This window comes from Thermobia domestica, chromosome 1 (genome assembly GCF_964235325.1).
Source record: "Thermobia domestica chromosome 1, izTheDome1.hap1.1, whole genome shotgun sequence".
Taxonomy (NCBI): Eukaryota; Metazoa; Arthropoda; class Insecta; order Zygentoma; family Lepismatidae; genus Thermobia; species Thermobia domestica.
Window position 1 is genome coordinate 135,365,908 of NC_137454.1, and position 15,918 is coordinate 135,381,825.

Consider the following 15,918-nt stretch of genomic DNA (forward strand, 5'->3'; position numbering starts at 1 on the left):
CTCTTGTAGATTTTGATAAAATATTATTATAGCAACAAATAATTACTTAAAGACTGCGTCATATTTCAACTGACTGTAGATGGCTTCCCGGATTTTTTCCTGATTTAGGACAATGTGAAGAATATTTATTTATTTACCGTATTTTCATGTTTAGTAAGAAATGTAGCGTCTTCAATTTTACGTACGCAAACTAACGACTTTAGTGTATCTTTACAGTGACTGTATTTGGTCTGTCGTTAGCAACACTGGGTTTGTAGTAGTGCTGCTGTTGGCAGTGATGCCAACTCGAGGAAAGTTTCCGGTTTCGAGGGAAATTCAGTCTACAATTTTGCTTATGTGGGGAAAAGGGAAGTATAACGTTCTCCAAGAACGTTCTTTTCAACGTTCTCAAAGAAACTATACACTATTTTTTCATTGACGGTTGGGTAGCACCATCCATTGACTGGCTATTGCCTAGTTTCATTAATAACTTACTCAACAATTTCTAACACTAGTGACTTCAACTTTCCAAATTTAGAAAGCTCGCTAAACTGGTGTTGTGTCTTCCACATTCCGGCGCGGAAGTTACAAAAAGATATATTCTGCTATAAATGACGTTAAAACATAGAAAAGAAATATAATAAGCGATGACTCGTTAAATGCAGTTCGTGTGGTCAAACAATCATTTCAGACAGAAAAACTAACTCTACAAAAATAATAGGGCTAGTATACATGAGAACCCCCTGATCTGCGTTTCTTCTGTGTTCTATTACCACTTCTACATGAAATACCATAAATTTTCTACGTAGTGCAATAGTAAGAAGTATCCATGTGCACAAGACATGCGATATGCGTTAAATCCCCCCCCCCACACACATAGCAGGCCCGTAGCCAGCCCAAAAACTTAGGGGTGGTCCGGCTGAAGTAAGGGGGGGGGGGCGATCCAACCATATGATAGCTCATCGTCACATTATAGTTCTTTTGCAAGCCTACTGTAAATTTTGTAGGGGGCCGGCCAAAATTTAGGGGGGGCCTGCCCCCCTAGACCCCCTGGATACGGGCCTGACACATAGTCATAGATAAAGTACAAGGGCACTACACATTCAGATATGAAGTACAGGTACGTTCTTTTTTTTATTTTCGTATCAGTCGATAAGTAAATAAAAGTCGCTTTGTCACCCCCTTTGTAAGTTCGTACATGCTCAATGAATAATCCCTAAAAGTATGAGCGTCCTGCTCCTTTGGGAACTGATACAGCTTCATATATACTATATCCCAACATTTTATGTTACGAAATGACACGTAGACCTTTACTCCAAACAAAAATTACAAATGTGCATTAGCAAGGAGTGTAAACATCAGAGAAGCTTTATTGGTAAGTGAACGGTTTTCGCATTACCTGCAATAGTATAAATTTAAAATTGTAATTTCATTTCTATTGCAATTAATTAGACATGTAATTAGTATCTGGGCTTGTAGTATATATTTTTTTAATGTGCAATAAAGCTTCGTATTGGGCTATATCGGCTTATTTTTCCTTTATTTTATCTTTTGGAGAATGGGATTTTTTTTTACAAACGAGGAAAAATTTTCACCAGCAAAGTTAAAACTTCTGCGTTACTAGGTTGGCATCACTGTCTGTTAGTAACACTTGCACTTGGTATTGAGGATATATGGAACATGTGTAAACAAATTAATACTATTAAGTATTTGTAATAATAACATAATTTTTTGTACACTTAGTTAATTAAAAAAAGTGAAATACTTTAAGAGAACAAAAATGTTATTCAACGTAAAGGGTGCAAAGTTTTATTAGTTTAAGACACCACCAGATTCTTTAAATCATGAGTGTTTATACTGTATCTGTGCGAACATTACACCAAGTTGGGAGGTAAGTTAAATTATTAAATTATCCCAAATTAGTTATTGAAGAATCACTAATTTGTGCATCTTGTCATTAATTTATGTGTAGAAAAGGGGATAAAGACATCGTAACTGTAATAAAGTAAGTGCAAGGCTATTTCACTGGACGCTGTTTTCACAGACTTAGAAGTGGGTTGTCTATACTTTTGGTACCGATGCGGCTTAAGTTTAGGGGTTAAGTTTAGAGTTACCCCTCCGCTTTTTTATAAAAATTAGGAAAATTTACAGGAGAAATGAAGTAAGAAATGATAATTTGATGTTTAGGAATGTAAGTTCGGCATGAGAGTTATGTTTAATACGAGAAAAGATATGTGGAAGTTAGTACTTTTTGTCGGATGCGGAAGCATTCGCGGAAGGTTTCAGCAGCATGGTAGTTGTAAAATATGGCGAACAGGTGTAACGGATGCACAAAAATAATTAAGAAAACCTTTAAAATTTTTGTGAAGCCCACGGGGTACTAAAGTTAAGTGAAATGTAACAATTTTTAATACATTAAGTACCGTACTGTTTTTTGTATGTTGCGAAGTCCAAGAGCACCCAAGTTTAGAGTTACCCCTCCAGTTTCAAATTACAATAAAACAATTAAAACATTAAACATTGTTAGGTTATGTTAGTTTAGAATAGGTTAAATTATTTTAGGTTAGGTTTGGTTAGCTGGTAAGACTTTAGTCAGACTAGAACAGTGACTAGACCCGGTTCTCATAGAGACTTCAAATTATCACTTAAATTCAGTGATCCGTGGTTCTCATGAAACTTTAATAGATTCTCTACGTTATTCTTATATAATTCTATAAAACACAATGCGGAAATATCTTATTCAACGCACCAATTCGCCGTCCTATGCCACTACTATGCTGCTAAATCACCGAAACCTTCCGCGTGTTGCAAATAGTATCCACTTCTACATAACTTTTCTCATATTAAACATATTTACTGCCAAACTTAAACATTTAAACATCACATAAGAACCACAAATCATTATTTCTTATCTCATTTCTTCTGCAAATTTTCCTAATTGTTATAAAAAACGGAGGGACAACTCTAAACTTAACCCGCAGACGCCATTTCTTACTGAGGAGTATGTTTGGCAGAAGGAGTCCAGAATCATGTAAAAAACAAAATTTACAGGAGAAATGGATGATGTAAGTATTTAGACGCAACATAACATAATCAGCCCTAACCTAACCTGAACTAACGTAAACTACCTAATATTAGTAGAAATAAGCGAAATTATATCATTTTTGGAAAATTAGCCTATGCTGGACCTCTACACTAACATAGTACATATAACATAAACGGCACTAGTGTCGTATCGCCGGACCACTTTGAAAACTGAAATAAAGCACCAAAATGTACTGCATTCGGTTATATTTTGTAGGATTACATTAAGTTACGTTAGATGACGTTACTTTATGTTAGGGGCATAAAAAATACAGTGCAAAAACAAACCAATCTCTGCTAGGTGGCCACTAAAAACCACGAATGCTATCCAACCGAGTCAGGGCAGGTGCGCAGTAGGGGGAAAGGTGGTGCGTCCGAAGGGAGCAGGCGTGTCAGCGACGGTGGCTATACGCGTAAGTGAGGGTAGTGACAATGTGTGGGTTTTGGTGATCATAAAAATTTCAATAGCACTTGTCATGGTTTCATACTTGCAATGGTTGACTTGTTAACATACAATACAGCTTCTGTGCACTGTGCGGAAATACATTCCCGTTCAGTTAGAAGTCACCTTCAAAACTGAGGCTTGTAAACTTTTCGACTTTCAAGAGGAAAATCGTGTACAAAATTTTCCTGGGGTTTCCTTTCCTTAAATAAATACTCCGCTAAATAGCTCTCGAAATGCTCCTCCTCCTTCCCCAGCGCCATGCCTTTCGCGCTACTATATCATAAGAAATGTACCTCTCCGCGAAATAGTTCTGCTTACACATTCAATACCGCTTACAACATCAAAATCAAAAATTTTCTTCACTTTTACTCATTCCTCCTCACAAACTGAAATAAATTCTCCAATTCACCCGGTAAATTTCCTAAAATTGGTCCGGCGATACGGCACTTAACCCACATAAACTAACCTAGCATGAATAGAAACTACCAAAATTGTAACATTTTTTAGAAAAAAGAGCTGGGCCCTGCTTAACATAGACCCTTACTTAAAATGTTGATTATACTTTTGTAGATTGTGATAAATATTTCTAAAGCAACAAATGCTTAAAGACTGCGTCACATTTCAGCTGTAGAAGACTTCTCCATTTTTTTCCTGATTTAGAACAATGTGAAGAAAAGACTTGTTCAATCGAGCGGACGGTTCTACCAAACAGAAAATGCATAGTTAAATACGATATGGAACATTTTTCATGTAGGAAGGGGGCGCGGTGGCTCAGTGGTAGAGCGTTCACCTCCGGTGCTTGGGGTCCCTGGTTCGATCCCAGCTCGCGCCGTGTGGACTTTGTGGTGAACAAACACCGTGCTCGTGGGTTTTCTCGGGGTTCTCCCGTTTCCTCTCACTTTCTTCATTCCACCATTTCACTCATCTCTCATCATCACCGTCTCCTTTAGCCTAACCGGCATAACCGTGGGACGTTAAACTCAAAGATTTCATTTCATTTTTTTTCATGTAGGAAGAGACTGTGAATATAAGTAATTACTGTGGATGCACAGCATATTGAAATGAATTTTTTGAGTGATAATGAAAGTATTGTATGTGTAAGTGTGGCTTTCCACTGTGCTTGTTTATAGGTACTGACGCACCTCTTCCGTACGGACGCACTCCCTCGCTACCGTTCGGATACCCCTGCTGCGCTCCTGCCCTGACTCGGTTAGATAGCATTCGTGCATTTCAGTGGCCACCTAGCACGAGTTGGTTCGTGTTTTACGCATTGTAGATTTATGTCATACATCCATACCGTATTTCTACTGAACCCTTCTGAAGTCAATTTGCCAGTAGTAGTGGACCTCCTCATTTAGTACATGCTCTGCTGAAAGAAATACAATGGTCTAACATAACCAGAAAATGTAAGAAGTGTGTCAAAATTTGGTAGAACTGTTTGCTCGAATAATGCCGAAAAGACATTCTTATTTTATGATTTTTTTTCATGAAAACATCTAATAAAGCCGCTGTCGCTTTTCCTTGAATAATAGCATGGATTATGGTTAGTTTCGTAATCTGTGCTAATAGTTTACGGTGGAGCTTCAGGTAACTGTAAACTAGTTTTGGAGCATAAGTTTTTTTTATTTGTTGCATCAGTTTACAAATTTGTTGGTAAAGCTACATGTTTTAACTAATGTCTTACTAAGGTTAGGTTAAATTGCATAGACTATAACCAGTTTTTGTTTTCTCAAAACCTAGTTCCTCGGAAAGAGTTAAAGAACCGAACAGATAATGGGTGTGCAGATGGAGTGGTTGTGAGGAAAGATTACACGTATAAAGAGTACAGTAACTTTACATTAGATTAAGTTATATGAGTTGATACGGATTACTTTACGTTAGTTAGACCCATACGGTACCCATGAAATCAACTCACTAATAAGAAGAAACAAACGTAGCTGAAAGAAGGGGAACGAAAAGCATCCTTATCTTACTGACAATAATCCTGCTTAAGTAAATCACCAACAGGGCGAACCCCATAATAATTACTGTGTTTACGTCAATACTTTTAAATGACCCATTAATAACAAACATTGATATTTTGGAAAGGAAGCTGTTTAATTGTTAAAAGATCATTTATCTTAACTCCAAGTGTCCCAGAAAACGTTTTTATGCATACTGTTTTGATATATGCAGGTTTACATCATCACAAACACGATGGATGAAATACTATGTTGTTCAGCAATCTATATTTTGAAGAATTCTATCGTTGGACGTATCCTTAAATCTACTTACAAGAACTTAATTATTGTTCGTTGGTTTTATACAATATATATTGCTTCTTTTTTATTTCTCATAATTTCTGTGTTAGAAATCCCATAATAATAATAATAACCACAGTAATAACTACAAAACTACCTTAATACAAATGCTCCATTACTACAAATAATCACATAAAACGTGCCTTACGAACACAGTAAAAGTAAGTAGCTTATATTTACTATTGGACGCTATGGAATACATATTTATAAATTAAATTACTAACCTTGTGTTCATGGAAATACTTACTTTCTTTCTTATTATTTTTGTTTGGTTGTTTGTTAGATTATTTCAGAAAAGGGAGCTAGATGTAAAATATTAATAATTGGAGCTGATATGGCAGGTTTGTCCGCTGCTGTTCATTTAGTGAAAAATGGTATTAGCGACTTGAAAATATCAGAATTGGAGGAAGAGTAATTGCAACACCAATGAAACACGTGTAGGAGTGCTTCATAATCCAGTATCATTCGTAAATTGTTTCTCATGTACGTTTCTGAAATAATGTCTTTGTCTTCTGAGACAATCACGGAATGAGAAGATACACAAAAGTCTAGCGTTCAAGAAGTTGCTGAAGGCAGTAGGAAAGACTACTGATTTTATTTTATTTTATTTATTTATTTTACGGATACATTATTTTTGTGTAATTTGTAAATATAAGATTTCCACGTTCTCATTCCGAAGAGAATTTCAAACGATGAACATATAGAGAACTATTGGCGTTTGAGATTCAATCCATTCCTTATATTTAAATCAATAAATTAATTGGAATGAAAGTAAGATTGGAGTTATGGTGGTAAATGGACAGAACTATTTCATACTGGAGGATTGGGCCTGACGAAAACTTGGGTCATGGGCCTGGCTTGAGTTTTTTTTTTTTTTTTCCTAATTTTTTTAAAACTTACTGAACAAATTCAGATGGTGTGAGGACATACTCATTAATATCACCAACCATTTCTCGCACTTCAAGTTTTAATTCATAAATAACTCTTCCACTTTCAAGCTTTCGGCTCTCCTCTAAAACTTTGCTCGTGTAGAATAAAAATATAATCACAATGTCTCACATTGTTAACTTGACGAATGACTCATAGTAATACTCACTACAAGGGTATTTCTTCTTTTCTCCCAGTGGGTCAGTTCCTTTTTTGTTTCTTTGAAGTATATATTTATTATAGTTTCTTTCCGTTACCTTTTATTTGTATTTTATGCCCCATGAACAAGACTGTAGGAGAGAGTCAAAAGCTTGAGAGTGAAACTTTTATTCAGGAACTAAGATTTAAAATAAAAGCACTGGACGAAAAATTATGATTTTGGTAATGAGTTTGAAAGTATGTATATCCTAACTATAATATATACACTACAGTTCCGTTTAACCGAATCACTTAAGAAAAAAAACTATTTGTGCACGGCTTTTATTTTAAAACACCAAGAATGAATGAGTAAAGTAGTGTTTTGATGGAACAGTTGTAAATCAACGAGTGAGCTCATTGTTACGATAGATCGGCTGTACTAACTCCCTCCTTCCTGTTTATTTTTAACACACGTGCTGTACTGTACAGGTCAAGAGACACTTGCCAGTTGAGATTCGTTTGTGCAAATACACAGTAGTGGATATCAAAAAAATCTTTATTCTGGTCTAACCGTAGCATCATCGGTCCCATCAAATTCAATTGAACGAGACTGTAGTATATTTTGTGAGTATGGGTAATGGAACTAATATGAGCAAATTAATTTTATTTACGGACATTTGAATCTACGCATATCAAATGAAAGTCAATTTTCTTTTTAAGTTGAGATTACTGGACTAACCTTGTTTCCATGATAAAGATTTATTTTACTTATTTATTTATTTATTTTTTGGTAGGTGGTTTCACTGTAGTAATTTCTTCTACTTTCTTCAGTAACTTCATGAACTGTTTTGCTACACTCATTGTGTATTTTCTCATCCTGCGACTATCACGAAAGAGGACACAGACATTACTTTGGAAACGTGACTGAAAAACAATGTACACGGAATTATGAAGCACTTGAACACGTGTTAACTCTCGAAGTTCCTCACATACCAACCGAGATAAATTAATTCAGTATCATTTTTCAGTTTCATGTGTGTGTCCAAAGTATTGTCGGTGTCCTCTTCCGAGATAGGCACAGGATGAATGGATAAACAATGAGTGTAGCATAGCATTTCATGAAGTTACTGAAGAAAGTAGCAGAGACTATTATACTAAGATCATCTAACACAAGAGGTTCTAGGTTTCTAATCTCAATTTATAAAAGTATCCCATAGCACTCATTAGTAAATAATTTTCTTTTTCTTTCTCTTTTTTTCTTTTCTTTTTTCTTTTTTTTTTTTTACGCTTAAAATTGTTACCTAACGGATATATAATTCGTTATAAATTTAAGAAAAAACTTTTTCTTTTATTATAGGTATTTCAGACGTAATCAGGCTTGCGCTTGTAGTGCGTTAAAGGATTGTATATCCTGGAATAATTTCTCTTCGACATCTACGCCTGAAGAAGTGCAGATTCCTCCGAGGATTCACAGAGGCCCGACCGATATATTAAGGGTAATTTAGTAGCACATAGTAGTTGTTTCATTGAAACACGCTCTATCGGACATTTTCATGTAATTAAAGTGGAATATAAACTTCCTAACGGGTATCGAAACCGATTCTTCTACGTCGAAACTAGTACAAATATCTTAGTTATTTCACTCACGTTTGCTGCTTCGAGTTTCGTCGGTGTGGAACAAATTTTCTAATGTCAAATTTTGAACTTCCTTCCCTACACGGTAGTTTTATTCTTCTGTTTAAAGGTAAGTGCATATACCCCGTTTTAGTCCTGAATTTGTATCGGATAGGAGTTAATTGGTAAAGACAATTAGAAAATAACACTCATACAGCAGTACGAACGGTAATATTTTTTTCAGTGGTTTTGTCAATTAAATCTTATTCGATATGAAGTCTGGACTAAAAGAAGAATAAAACAATCTTCAAACGAGAGAATAAAAGTAACATGTAAAGCAGAAGAAAGTTGAAGATTTGTCCTCAGAAAATTCATTCCTTCGAAGAAGCTAACAGAAGCAAACGTGAGTGAAATGTCAGGATGTTAATAAAAAGGACCACTCTACTTACATGTATAATATTTTTATTTATTTGTAATATAGTTGCATAAAACGAGAAATCAGTAACATATAAGTAATAATGATGGATGAAAAACAAATTAGAAACCGGCTATATGTTTTATGTCAAACTAAACACAACACACGAGCAAGGTTATGTGATAAAACATATAACCATATATATAAAAACACCCCACGTAACAGTTTCAACACACTAACTATGTCTTTATCAGATTTCTACATCTTCTCGAGACGTCAGAATCTATAGTGAAGGTCATGCACAATTTCTTCTCATCTTTGGTGCGTGGGGTTTGATTCGATTCTAGCCCGTGCCAAGTCAACTCAGTGATGTACAAATATAATGTGCGTGGGTTTTCTTGGGGTTCTTCCACTTACTTCATAACACCATTATCATTCCCGTCTACCTTATCGTCGATACATAATCGTAGGGCGTTAAACTTAAAAAAAAAAAAAAAAAAAAAAAAGTAAACGAAACATACTTAATTATACTAATGTAGTCCTAGCACTGGACCGATCGGTTAATGCGTATGATCAGATCCGAGTTTGGTTTCCAATGAGATACCAGTGATTATCAAGCAATTAGGGAATTACCTGAATCAGTATTGAGCTGTGGGTCAAGAAAGCCCACATAACCACTCATTACTTAGTTGTGCCGGCCGGAGCCATTCATGAACTGAAGTGCCCTTTTAATTACTGATAATTTAGGAATTAAATTAATTTATGTAATAAATCAGGAATTAACATAATAATATTTATCATCAAATTAAAGATTCATTTAAATCTGATGTGGTAGGCAAACTTCAATACTTGTAGCACAACCGTCCTCTGTTACAATAAGCAAGATGAAATAAATCAAAGTCTCACAGGTTCCTTAAAACCTTATTATTGTATTTCAAAAAGGATCTCTATACTGTTAAACCACACTACAATAACCCATAAATTAGTAAATGAGCTTGAAGTGAGTACAAATTCCTCATCATCAATTAATTACTATTTCTTCTATTAATGTTTTTACGAGATCTCCAGTAGATTCAGTATTTATGGGCTACTATTGTCTTTCTTGACAGTTGTTTTGGCGAGATCGATTTCTAACTCTGTACCTGTAACATCCGCAGCAGCACAGGGGAGTAAACTTAAGACTAATCTTATTCATATTGTACATGAATAACCTGGATAGTTGTTTAACTTCCAGCGGAATCTCGTTATGTGCAAAAGACTGCGAAATCTTCAGGCAAGTCAACAATAAAAAAGGACTCCGAGCAACTTCAGAATGACATACATAATTTCTTCTCATGGTGTAACACATGGTTCCTAGAAAGGTTGTAACAAAAGCCGCCACTGAATCTGAGTTGGAGAAAAATCGTCAGGACGACTTTTATTACAAATCAGAAGAATTAAAAATAATTTAACTTATATTGTAAAACATCGAAGGAAAGAGAGAAAAATTGTTGTAACATATTTTAAAAATATTTGAAAAAGTAAAGATCCTGGCGATTAAAAAGAAGAGAAAAATAAAAGGTGAAATATTGTTATAGTATTTCCAGGCAACACTGATTTCTTTTTTCCTCCGGGCGTAGCGGACTCCCGGCCGGTGAGTTGCGCTCGGAATTTAAAGGTGTGAAGATGTCTAATGGAGGCTAGTGTGAACAAGAGGAAACGTGAAATCGTAATACGAACACGAGTTTGTGCAATCGGTATTAGTAACTTCGTGAGAATTTTGCATGTTTGGTTCAAAGGAGACAAAGTTTAATAATTATTAATAACAGTTATATCTGGAAGCAAAAAAAAGAAAGAGTGAACCGAAACACTCTTGTAAAAAAAAAAAAAAAAAAAAAATAAGTGGAGCAAGAAAGTGGGGTCGTGAAAATCAAGGGATTGTTTTAATTCCTAGTGCAATTCAATTCTGGTATTGAAAAGAAAGAATTTAAAGTGAATGACTTTTGGATAACTACTTATATTACCAGATCGTTGATTGCAGCAAGATTCGATATAAATTCGAATACTCCACTTTATTCCGTTTACTTAAATACGTTATTTGAATCCTTTTGAGAGGATAGTCTTACGTCTTTCCTTACTTATTTGTGGTATTTGGAGTTGGTTTAGTAAGCCAGAACGAAGGTCGATTTCCATTCAGAGGAGGACAGCGAGACAGAGTTGGTAACGAAAGGTATAAGACCATTATTGAGAAGGTAAGAACTATTTCAATTTTACTTCCTTGTGACCCTCGTTAACTGTTAGGGATATGTTTTCATTAGTTCTTGTTGGTTGTCTCGTAGTATTCGTTCTTTAAGCAGGATTCTTCCGTTGTTCGATAAATGCGAAGTTATCTGATCCGTTATCGTATTCAATTACCGTTTATTTTTTACTATAAATCTCAGCTCGATCCTTAGTAATAACGTTTTCAGCATTGGAAGAAGGAGAAACATTGTTGTCTGGAAATACTACGTTTGTATTAGAAAGAGAATAATTGAAAAATTAATATTAATAAATTGACTGGATCAATCCCAGTACCATTTGTTATTAGTGTGTGGCGTGACCGCTCATATATATTGTCTCTTGTCTATACAGTCTTGATTTGCTTTTCAAATTTTTCCATAAAAGAAAGAAATTAAAGTACAATTATATAATACATAAGGTTAGGTGGAGGTTCCCCCCCCCCCCTTATTTTGTGAATCAGTATCGATTGACATTTGCTTGTTTCAAATTCTCACTAGATAGCTTTAAGAACTGTTAAGAATTCGTATTTATTCAAAGAATTAAATAAAAGACTTAAATTTCACCTTAAATTGCTGTTGATTAACGTAACGTTCAAATACGTCATATAATATATATATTTATTAATCGTTGAAGTTATTGTTGATTCACATCGCATTCAAATACTCATTTTGCTTATTTGTTTTTTTTTTTTATTCTAATAATATATTTGTTATCTACTTTTGGAATATAATAAAAACAATTAAATCAAGGATTTGGTGTTATTATTTCCAGAATTTGTGTGTATGTATGTTTGTGTTATATTTTTGCAGCCGAATTTTTGTACGCTATTTTCTACTGAAAGTTGAAGGAGAAAGAAACACTGATTGAACCAATAAAAGGTAAGGGTTGTTGGGGAGGATTGAGCTGAGATCTTGTATAAAGAAAGATTTAGATGTCCCGCACCCAAAGCGCCTGATTGATGAAGGTTTTTTTTTTTTTTCCTGCTGACCGGATTCTTTACGGGCGCGTTATAAGGTGAATCTCAATAACAGTAGTTCCATAACATTTTCCCTAAAGAAAAGTATTGTATACACGTGATACAACATAAATAGTTCGCCAATCACGAGACTCAATGATTTAAGGATCTCTGAGTTACTTTTGACACAGCTAACTTTTAGAAAACATATAAGCGCAATAAGTAAGCAATTTATGAGCATTCTACGACTTCTGTGCAGATTAACACAAATACGAAATATCTCTTCTTTAGCAACGTTTTACAAGACAATAATTTATCCAAAAATGGAGTATTTTTCACCTATCTGAACAATGGTAGCTCCTACAAATCTGTCCGGGCTAAATTCAATTCTAAACTTTTTCCTTACAATAATACGTTTCAGAGTACCTCACACACGTGCGATGGTAGAACATGGATTGTTATAAACACGAAATATTCAACAACCTGATATCCGTCATAAAACCACTGATCTCAGATATGTATATAAAGTCACATATATGACCAATGCAGCTTTGAAACACTGCTCTTAGAATTGTATTTCTGAGTTCCATTTAGCCAAGCACGTAACACACACATATCTCTTCCACATAGTATGACCAGTAGTTCAATGCTGTCTGTTCCACAGGCTTCCTAAGTTATACAGCAAAATATCACATACACTTATCGATTTATTTAATTCTGAAGTTGCATATAACTGGATTACGACCTTATTTTAGTGGATAAATTTAAGTTTGCTATTTTAAACCTTTGTTGTTATTACTCTAGGTGTTGATACTGTTTTATTATTATTATTATTATTATTATTATTATTATTATTATTATTATTATTATTATTATTATTATTATTATTATTATTGTATTATTATTATTATTATTATTATTATTATTATTATTATTATTATTATTATTATTATTATTATTATTATTATTATTATTATTATTATTCAATATGTTATTGCCCCATAGATTCGTTAGATATTCTAGTTGTATCTGAAATTATATTGGAAAATAAATAATCACCTAACTCTTCACATACTTGAATTTTCCATCAGATACTTGTATTTATAAAATAATCCCTGCCATAGAATAACAAGCAGGGGTGGTTTGAGGAGGATTTCTGAGAGTTGCGAGTGTATCACTTAGCGCCTTTTCCCCTTAATAAATAGTAGAATCAAATTTTTTGTGTGCGTGATGCCGCTACTACTACTAGCCATGCAAAATGCTCACAGCAGTGTTGCCCGCGAGATACGAGGAGACTGAATTTTCGTGACGAAATACGAGACGGGACAACACTTTTACGATACTCTTTCGAGACTAGACAGCTCCATATGTCATCTCGTAGGCAACACTAACTCACAGCAGTGGGCTGTGTTACTTTGGTACTTTTCTGTATTATTTTCATTTTTTTTTTTTTTTTTTGAATGTATGATATGGTACTTGTAAAAGTAAATAAAAACAGTTGTGCTTATTCAAATGCAAATAATTGTATGTAAACAAATAAAAAATACAAAAAATTACAAGAATATCCAGGTCAATGCTGAGAATCATATTTGAGAGTATGTACGTATCTTTTTAGAAATTTCAGTTAAGACACAAAACATCAAAATTACACTTTTCTGTACTTGCACTCTGCAAAATGTCTTTAATACTTGTTGTACATCCAGGTGTTGAACACTTCACTTTCTATCGCCAGCATTGCTAGCTTGTTCACACATTCTTCTGAAATGGGAGACCTGAGGCAGTCTTTTATTGATTTTAGTTCGGAAAAATTTCTTTTTTCTTCTCTAGCAACTGATCGAGGGCCGCGGTGGCTCAGTAGTAGAGCGTTCATCTCTGGTGCTTGGGGTCCCGGGTTCGATCCCAGACCCCGCCAAGTGAACTTTGTGGTGGACAAACACCGTGTGCGTAGGTTTCCTCGGGGTTCTCCTGTTTCCTCCCACTTTCTTCATTCCACCATTTCATTCATTACTCATCATCACCGTCTCCTTTAGCCTAACCGGCATAACCGTGGAACGTAAAACTTAAAAAAAAAAAGATTTCTAGCAACTGATCCTGGAATGATGAGTAAGATTCTTGAGGATACTGTATTATCATTTTACTGAGGTTAATACAGGAATAGCAGTTAATACGTATAAAAAATAATTGTAAAAGTAAATTATTTAATAAAAAAAAACATTATTTTTTAAGTATAAGAATGTTAGTGGCGAGCATCGGTTTAACCGGTGTCCAGTGCAGCCACATCTTTCGCATGGGCCTTGCGACGATCCTGTAAATAATCTAAGCCCAGGTACATTTAATTCATATCTAGCAAATAATTATAAAGTCTTAGTTCAACGATAGTTCTTTTTTCGTGCGACTATATTACAAACTAGAGTGATTCGGATAAGAGATGTTTTCAGATTGACTTTTGCTATTAGACTCATATAATTTCTTTACCAGCTGTTGCTGTTATAGGTCTTAAACCTTTGTAATGTACAATATAAATAATAAAATGTATTTTCTTATGTTCTAAAGGCTTTGGCATCTACTGTTGGTCATGATCCGACAGCACCTCACTATAAATATCATGACGATCCATATCTTATTCCGACGTCCAATACTGGGAAGCGAGCTTTTGCATTAGCCAAAGAATCCGGTCGTAAGGCTGCACAGTGGGTGCGTGATAAGCATGCAAATCTATTTCAACATAGAGTAGCCGATCCTTTCATAGAGGTAAGTATTTGTGTTTATCTATACTCTGAAAATTACATTAATATTTATTTCATATATATATCACTATCTATTAGTTTTAATTCATTTTTAAATAGTCCATCCAGTGAAGAAAATATTATTATTTTTTTATTTTTAAATTTTTTTTTTTATATTTAACAGTCGATATTTTTGGTTCAGCTTTGAGAGCCATAATAGGCGGTACTACTATATTTTGTGTTCATATAATGTTCATTAAGAAATTCCTGTTATGCAATACAACCGAATATACTTCAAGAAAAATGTTACAGGGCCCGCGGAGCTAGTAGGGGTTGATTTATGAACTGTATATTGTAAAATGACGAGAAGAGGCTTGCTTAGAGATTTACTTAAGTACGTGATAAACCGAAGATCTGCTATGTGTGAACAGGTTTTTTTTTTTTTTTTTTTTTTTTTTTTTTTTTTTAAATGAGAAAAGTAAGTGAAGTCGTTTGTCTATACATAATTTTGTATATTTGTCAGTAGGGGATACCTATGTCATACATGTTATGATGCTAGCTATTTAGGAATGAATAGACACATTTAAGAAGAACTTTCGTTCATGTAGAGAATATATATTTTTTTGTATGTAATTAAATCGTACTCAGTTCCGTTCATTCGTTCCATTACAGTTGATAAAAGAGCTTATGCGTAAGTGTGAATTGGGTGTGCACTTTTGCTGTTCACTGTAATTTACTATGAGTCTCTGTAAATATCGATTTTTTTATATAATAATATATAAAAATCATGAGTAAGCTGATGTAATTACAATATAGTAGTTTTTAATTACTATAAACCAATAATTTTCAGTCGATAATCCGGATAGTCAAATCTGATGAAGATTACCTAGCAGCAGCAAACTATTTTATGTAGAAGACAAGTAAAATAGCAATATTTTTCCTTTTTTTATCTGCAAATATAAAAAGAACAATTACTTTTATGTACTGTTACAAACAAAGTTTTAATCTGTTCATGTTGTGCTTCTGATCGGACTAATTGTTTTGTTAATTTCTTTAATATTGCAAATCGTTGGAGA

General features: G+C 34.2%; 1 protein-coding gene across 2 annotated transcripts in view; it reads left to right on the forward strand.

The window, feature by feature from the left end:
• Positions 1-1,603: 1,603 nt before the first annotated feature.
• LOC145689368 (small ribosomal subunit protein mS39) overlaps positions 1,604-15,918 on the forward strand; it is a 58,719-nt gene continuing 44,404 nt past the window's right edge. The window contains exons 1-3 of one of the 2 annotated variants that reach the window (XM_081763527.1): positions 1,604-1,870; positions 8,231-8,369; positions 14,670-14,867. In XM_081763527.1, the coding sequence (XP_081619653.1) occupies positions 1,824-1,870; positions 8,231-8,369; positions 14,670-14,867 (384 nt within the window). In that variant the 5' untranslated portion in view covers positions 1,604-1,823. Of the gene's footprint in view, positions 1,871-2,967; positions 3,045-8,230; positions 8,370-14,669; positions 14,868-15,918 lie in introns of those variants that run through there. The other variant, XM_081763523.1, reaches the window with a different exon arrangement.